Source organism: Trachurus trachurus (genome assembly GCF_905171665.1).
Source record: "Trachurus trachurus genome assembly, chromosome: 22".
Classification (NCBI taxonomy): Eukaryota; Metazoa; Chordata; class Actinopteri; order Carangiformes; family Carangidae; genus Trachurus; species Trachurus trachurus.
Window position 1 is genome coordinate 16,434,513 of NC_139907.1, and position 7,244 is coordinate 16,441,756.

Below are 7,244 nucleotides of genomic sequence, written 5' to 3' on the forward strand. Positions count from 1 at the left end.
AAGTAGTCTTTATTTTTTTTATATATATAAATATTAGTATTATCATGAACATGTATCTAGACTAATAAAATACAAGGTTACAATAATAACAGGCCATATTGGGGTTAATTAGTTGATTATAGGGATTCAGTGGTCGATTTAATGTAGCCTATACCTAATGAAACCCGAGCCATAAGATTGGTTGTGACAGTACCAGCATATGTTTTCTGCTGGTTTTGTACTGAATGATGTTTACAAGGCCTAAATAAAGAGGTTTGAATGTAAACCAGTCCAGCAGAACAAAAGATCAATTAGCTACTATGATTTTTATATACACCTTGATGACACCAAAAACTGCACATTATGGCATCATAATAGCAGATAGTATACGGCAGAGCGTTTTAAAAGGTTATTATTCCTTGAATCTAAAACAGTCTCTAGAATAACCGCCGAGCAAATGTTGATCCTCAGCCTATATCGTGGAAATATTCGAGTCTATACCCAGTAATAGGGTATCTGAGTAAATAAATATTATTAGTCACAGTCCAAAGGAAGAGCATCGGGAAGAGAGAAAAAAACAAAACAAACAAAAAACGGTCATGTGCCTCTGTGGAGGACGACCCTCTTATCCAGGATGAATGAAATAAATATTGTTGTGCGAAAACCCGAGATGACGCTCAAAGCAACGTCGTGATAAAGAACATCTCTCTTCAATCATAAAACATCGAGGTCAGTTATTATTAACTGGTTTCTCTTCATGTTCATTGCTGTTAATTTCCATCTCATTGTGCAGACAAACACCGAGCTGCCTATAGATGCCTCTGTGCCGAGGCCTCTGATAAGACATTATAGTATTCATTAACTGATTCTTTGACAAACTTTGAGGGCGCGTCCGTGACAGTTCCTGATTATATTCCCTGCACTCCGACAGCAGGTGCAGGGCAGCAGGTTGCACAGGTAAAACACTTTTAATACAGGTGTCCCTCAAGGTTGTGTCCTTCAGCGGCTGTTACATTCATTTTATTGCCAACTATCTGTGGTGATTGCGAATAATTAAACTCATGGCAAACTCATGGCGGATAAAGATGCAGGGCACAAAGCTGCAGGTGAATGCTGCTTTAAACAAAAGGAGCATATCTTTTTTTTAATCATTAGAGCAGAGACGACACTTCAAAAGTTTCTTAAGACCAAAGTGGAGAAAAATCTAAAGATGGGTGAGGGAGCGAGGGGGGCGTTCCGTGAACAACGATTCACTTCTTCTATAGCTACACAACTGTTGTTGTGTTCACCTTGTTTAGTGCGGCAGCTCAAGAGGAGGGGAGACAGATGGAGGGTCTCAACAGCATGTACAGTATCAGTGACCTTCTGTCTGTTTCCTCACAGTGTGCGCCACATAACACGATGCACATCACCTTATAGCTCCAGTTCACAACTCCTCTGCTTAGAGACCGCAAGGTCCCAGAGAGAAGAAACAATACGACTCTGTTGATGCGATGCGACAGTAGAAAGACGGGCCCTTTATAGGCTACAAACATTTAAGATAAATGTTTGTTTTTTCTTTTTAATAATTAATTCACTTATTGGATTTTATTACTTCTTCCAGTAGCCTATCTATGATCAATTTCTCAAGGAAAACAAATATTAATAATCATTATTGCAATCATTAATTTAGGTATAAATACTAGTGGCGGCCTATATCTTATTTTATATAATATAACAAACTTGGCTTATACAATAACGAGACTATAAGTTTTGAACCGGATTGTGACCTTGTCAAAAATAGCAAAGTGAACGGATCCACCTCTGCACAGCCAGTTGTCACACAGGTACAGTCATTTATAACAAACTATCGCAGTGCGCTCCGGAGTGTCTGCGCACAGAGCGAGGTTCACTCATTCAATCACAGTGAAGACGTATAGTCAAGGCTGCAGCTCCATCACAACCACAGCTCAAAGAGCCACCACTTACACAAGTTAACAGCACTTGTCTAACAAATCTTAACTTGTCAGATATAGTCTGAAGATTAAAAACCTACACAAAGTTGTGCACACCATACCAGGATATAGAATGAAGTGTTTGCCAAGGCTATGACTGAAGAAGAAGAAGAGGAGGAAGAGGCATTTTAATGTATTTACAGCAGCGGACCACTGACTAACTATCTGCTAGATCATTTATGAACTAGGCTGCTGACGCTCTGTCAATGTGCTGCGCCAGTGAGCAGGCTACTACAAGCAGGGAAACAATCAACTGGTAATTAAAGCCTTTTAATGGGCCAAGCCATGAGCTCGCTCGCACGCACACACACACACACACACACACACACACACACACACACACTAGAGAAGTTGTGATTTCCGTGCCCCAGACTACCCTCACAGGAGTCTTTTCTTTGGAGAGGGACCCGCGGTCGCTTCCCTTCACAAAACAGCGGCTGGGCCCCTTTTGTCCGAGCAGGGACCGGGACCATCATTAGCACTGATTACCGCTGACCAGTTTGACAACCTTATTGACTGCGAGAAAGACTTTTTCATCTAGTCCCCCCGGTCGTCCTTATTCTCAATAGAAACGGAAATATTCAGCCATTTTGTCCCCGTGGTTTGAAAGAGAAGCAGAAAAAGTAAAAAAAAAAAAAAAAAAAAAAAAGAGCCTCCCAACCCCATTTATTTCCCTTCACTTGTTTCCTCTCTCTCCATACAGATTTAGCCTGTGTTGTTCCAGCTGACAGACTTTTGTCTGTTGAAGAAGTTACTGTTGCCTCATTAATTGCAAATAGGAGGAAACCAGGTGTCTGTCCCCTCAGTCGGAAAAGCTCGACATTAACTTCTGCTTTAGTCCGCTTTGCTCACTTCGCTTTATCCCGGTTGTCGCCACCATGAAGACTCAGCACCGACTCTGATTTGTTTTTAAAAATCTCGCCTATCTGGAGTGGAAATGTTTTTGAGGCTGCCAATACTGTGCAGATAAATAAAGCTCAGTGAAATAATTTCCCCCATTGGAGAGACATACTATTATAATCCCAGATTTAAATTTGAAAGGATACTGCAGAAGACAGAGTCAGCGTTAATCAGACAGGGCATATTACAGAAAATAGTGACCCTATATTTTATTGTGTGGATATTGTGTTAAAGGCGGATTTCTGCACAATAGTTAGAGTTTTTATCATTGATGGAGTTAGATTGCTAAATAGAGTATAAAACAAAAGCAATAAAAGCCATCTATCAAATAAACAGATATCATGCTATATTTTTTAATTGTAAAATAATGCTGTAGGCCTATTTATACACTGGCGCTACACAAACTCAGTTATTTAGCCTCCATAAGAGGGGCTGCGACCCTTTTTAATTTATGTTAATTTCAGATATGCATTTACGGCCTGATCACTAAAGCCCCACGCAGCCCTGGGTGTCTTGGGAAAATGGACACTTGCACGACATGTAAGCCCGTTTCCCTATCGTCTAAAGCTCATTGCCACAATCTGCTGTGTTTTGATCTGTATGAGCTCTCTCGCAGATCATCCGGGTTAGTGAGTCGGCCTCTCCGTGACCTCTCGCTGTCACCCTGCGTTACAGGACACCAAGCGTGTTGGCCAATTAGGCCTCGCTCTAAAACGTGTCAGGGAAAATAGCGGTGTGATATCACGAGAAGTTTTCTCATCATGAAAACAGCCAGGAGGGTTTTATATAACAATATTAATATTCTCCAATTTTATTGATCACTTTGTGATTTTTTTTCCACACGACAATGCAAAAAAAAGAAAAAAAAAAGGTTTATACTCTCTTGATCAACAATTATTTTATTAACTTATCTTTACTTTTTTGTCTTTTACGGAAACACATTTTCACTAAAGCGCGCATGCTCAACAGGTTCACCTGTGTACAAGGTAAGTATTAAAAACACCAAGCAAATGAATATGAAATTCGTAGAGACAGAGCAGATCGTTTTTAAATAGGCAAATAAACATTATTTATAAAACTTTGAAAGTAAAGTAAAAATATCACAGTTCTTTTTCAACATGAAATACCCACAGAGAACAGCAGGTTAGGCGCTCGGATGCCTTCATCCCTTTTCCTTTTTTTTTTGTTTTCTTTCTTCTTTTTTTACGTTTCATCTCGGGGCGTTGGTTTATTAGTCCGTGAAATATGTTTCGTCCGTATTAAGTTCAGTTATCCACACGTGGGTAAAACGCGAACAAAAAGTATAGTAGGCCTAAAAGGATAATGACAGGCAGTCAGATCAGATCCCCTCATGTTTTGGCAGCCGTCAAATATCAGTCAATATCAGTCTGTATGTGTGGGTGTATGTGTTTGTATATGTGTGTGTGTTTTTTTTACTCAACGCAGGCACTATGACTTGTTTTTATTAGATTGTCTTTCACTCGTATCCCTCTTTAATTCATCAACACCCTCGATCTGCCCGTCAGATGTCACATTCACTGTCGCTGGAGGTGATGGAGATGGCCGAGGCGGCTGCTTTGCTGGACAGACTCGCCTCGGGACTGGACGAGTTCCCCAAGCGGTCCACGGTGCCGTCCTCGTCCGCCAGGGAGCGAACCGAGCCGCCGGACAGGACCTGCTGCTGGAGCCTGGAGAGGACACGGACAGGAAAAAGGGACAACATGGCGTGAAAACGGCCACACAGTGCACCAGGCGTTTAGTCTTTTCAGTGCTACCAATATGGGTGTTTTAGAAAAAAAAAAAAAAAAATGGATGGACAAAATAATAAGTCCTTGTTCAGTAGGTTATTTTTGTAGTTGATAGTTGTTTCTTCCTGGGACGGTTTTGAGCTGAGGGTCATTTTATTTTGTAAATGCATTTTCTGCTGTTTGCCAAATAAATAAATAAATACAAAATATTGAATTTCTATAATAAAATCCTGTTAAAGAAATGGGACTATTTCATACCATTATCTTATTTTTTTCCATTTTCAGTCTCTCATTCATATTAGAGGCTAAAATCAAATTACAAAGAAAAAGCTTTTTTTTTGGTGGAGGTGTGCATTGTTGAAAACATCCCATAGCACTGTTATCTTATCAGTCTTCAATTACCAATTTTACTCCAGGACACTAGAACACTAGTTTTGTTATCAGTTATCAATTTTAGATTATCAAAAGATCATATATAGATTAGTTACAATATTATAGTATATCACTGTAGATTCCCAGTGCTGTTTTTTCACAAAGGTCCCACTAATGAATGTCTAGCTCACAGCATCCATGTCAATACCTCCCAGGAAATTATAGGCTATTTCAACTATATTTAACACAACCATACACAAGTGTGACCTCAACCCACGCTGCAACACAGGCCTTTCAACTGAGTGGCTACAACTGGAATTAGCAATTACTGCAGTAGTATTTAAATGAATATAAAATAAATGGCCCACCAGGGTGTAATAACAATCAAATAAGCAACATATTGTATATGAATAAAGCTCAAATGCCTTTGTTAACCTCACTGGAATGCTATTCACAACAATTACCAGTGAAAGCATTTATGCACAGCTTTGTTCCCACAATAACCTATTTGCTCCCCCAATTCTTTTTTTATTGCCACTCTTGTTGGCTGCCTGTTGTCTGTTTCCGCCTCCTTAAAATATAATTTCATTATGCACTGTCTGCTGCATTTATTACAAAAGATAAAGCCCCCTGATTTTGGGGGATTACAGGATGATTGTGCATTCAAATTACAGAATCCAATGGCTCCAAGCAGCGTGGGTTACGGCCTGTTTTGCTATATTTAACCTGATGTGTATATTAAAAGACATGGTGCATAGCATACATGGAGTCCAGGGGGTAGGGGGATGTTCTTAACACTACTACACTACTGTCATCAAATCATTTGTTTTACCGTTGCAGGTATGACCAGAAAGCATTTAAGAGATGCATGCAGCTCACCTGTTCTTCGCAGCCGCCGCTCTGTCTCTTTGTCTGCGATTTTTGAACCAGTTTCCTACTTGTGTGGGTGTAAGTCCAGTGGCTTGTGCAAGCTCCCTCTTTTTACTGGGATTCGGGTAGGGATCCTGCAAATACCATTCTCGTAACAAGTGCCGGGTTCTCTCCTTGAAGCAGTGGGTTTTCTGCTCTCCATCCCAGATGGTTCTGGGTAAGGGGAACTTCTTCCGCACCCTGTATTTGTCCACCGGCCCCAGCGGGCGACCCCGCAGCTTCTCAGCCTCCTGGTAGTGCGCTTCGAGCCACAGCGCCTGCAGCTTCGTGTGCGACTCTTTGGTGAACTTGTGGTTCTCCAGGATGTGGTAGAGTTCACGGAAATTGCCGGTGTGGAAAGCGACGACGGCCCGGGCCCTCAGCACCGACTCGTTCTTGTTGAGGACCTCGCAGGCCGCCGGCGCCACGGGAAGCGACCAGAGGAAGCGGCCGAGTCGCTCGACGTCGCCGCTCTCCTCCAGAGTCTCGCAGACCCCGGCGACCTGCTGGGGGCTGAAATTCAAGATGGGCAGCTGAAACATGGAGGCTTCTCCTGTGTGTCCCTCTCCCCCTCCTTTCTCTCCTCTCTCTCTCTCTCCCTCGCTCTCCTCCGCGTCGTCTCCTCCGCTTCTTCTCTCCCGCCGTACGCCAAGGCAATCCAAGACGAACCCCCCCAAAAAAACCAAGGCAATCCCAAAGTTAGACCCAACCAGTCGGTCTGACCAGCCGCGAAAACACACCAACGCCAAGCTGCCGCCGCGGAGGAAGGAGCGATGCTGCGCGCGGGGGGCCGGCTACCGCATCCTCCGGCTGGACAAACTTGGCAGGCAAAGGGCTGAAGGTGCGAGATAAATTAAAGCCGGAGCAGCGATGTATTTTTCAAGGTAGGCTGCATGAAAGTAGCCTACGAAAGAATTAAAGCCGGAGCCGAGATGTATTTTTTAAGGGGGAGAAAAAGACAGTCAAGCCCCCTCCGATGATTTCCTATTGGACTTGGCAGATTGGCTGCCCGGTTGCCATGGATGCACGTCAATCACTGTCAAGTTCGGCCAATCAGGCGGAAAGGAGATCTCAGCACCTCCCTTTTTAAAAATAATATAAACATTTTGACCTTTTTGCTTCGCGCTCCTCAAACGTTTAGCTGCCCCGACCGTGCTTTCCAAACAGCCGCTGCCTTTGTGGGGCGGGCGGTGTTAAAGAAAGACTCTTCAGTCTATATAGTGAAGTGCCAAAGCAAAGCAGGCAAACACGCTCAGCTCAGCTCGGCTCGGCTCTGCCCTGCCTCGCCTCCCTTTAGAGCCATCCAAACAGGCAAAAAGACACATCCCCGCTGACTGGCTGC

General features: G+C 43.0%; 1 protein-coding gene across 1 annotated transcript; it reads right to left on the bottom strand.

Moving 5' to 3' along the window:
• Window positions 1–4,395: 4,395 nt before the first annotated feature.
• LOC311005788 (homeobox protein SIX6) lies at window positions 4,396–6,444 on the bottom strand (the record flags this gene model as incomplete). The annotated part of the gene is made up of 2 exons (XM_083998352.1): window positions 4,396–4,561; window positions 5,873–6,444. The coding sequence occupies 2 exons, from the start codon at window positions 6,442–6,444 to the stop codon at window positions 4,396–4,398; spliced, it is 738 nt and encodes a 245-aa protein (XP_083854478.1).
• Between the last annotated feature and the right edge of the window lie 800 nt (window positions 6,445–7,244).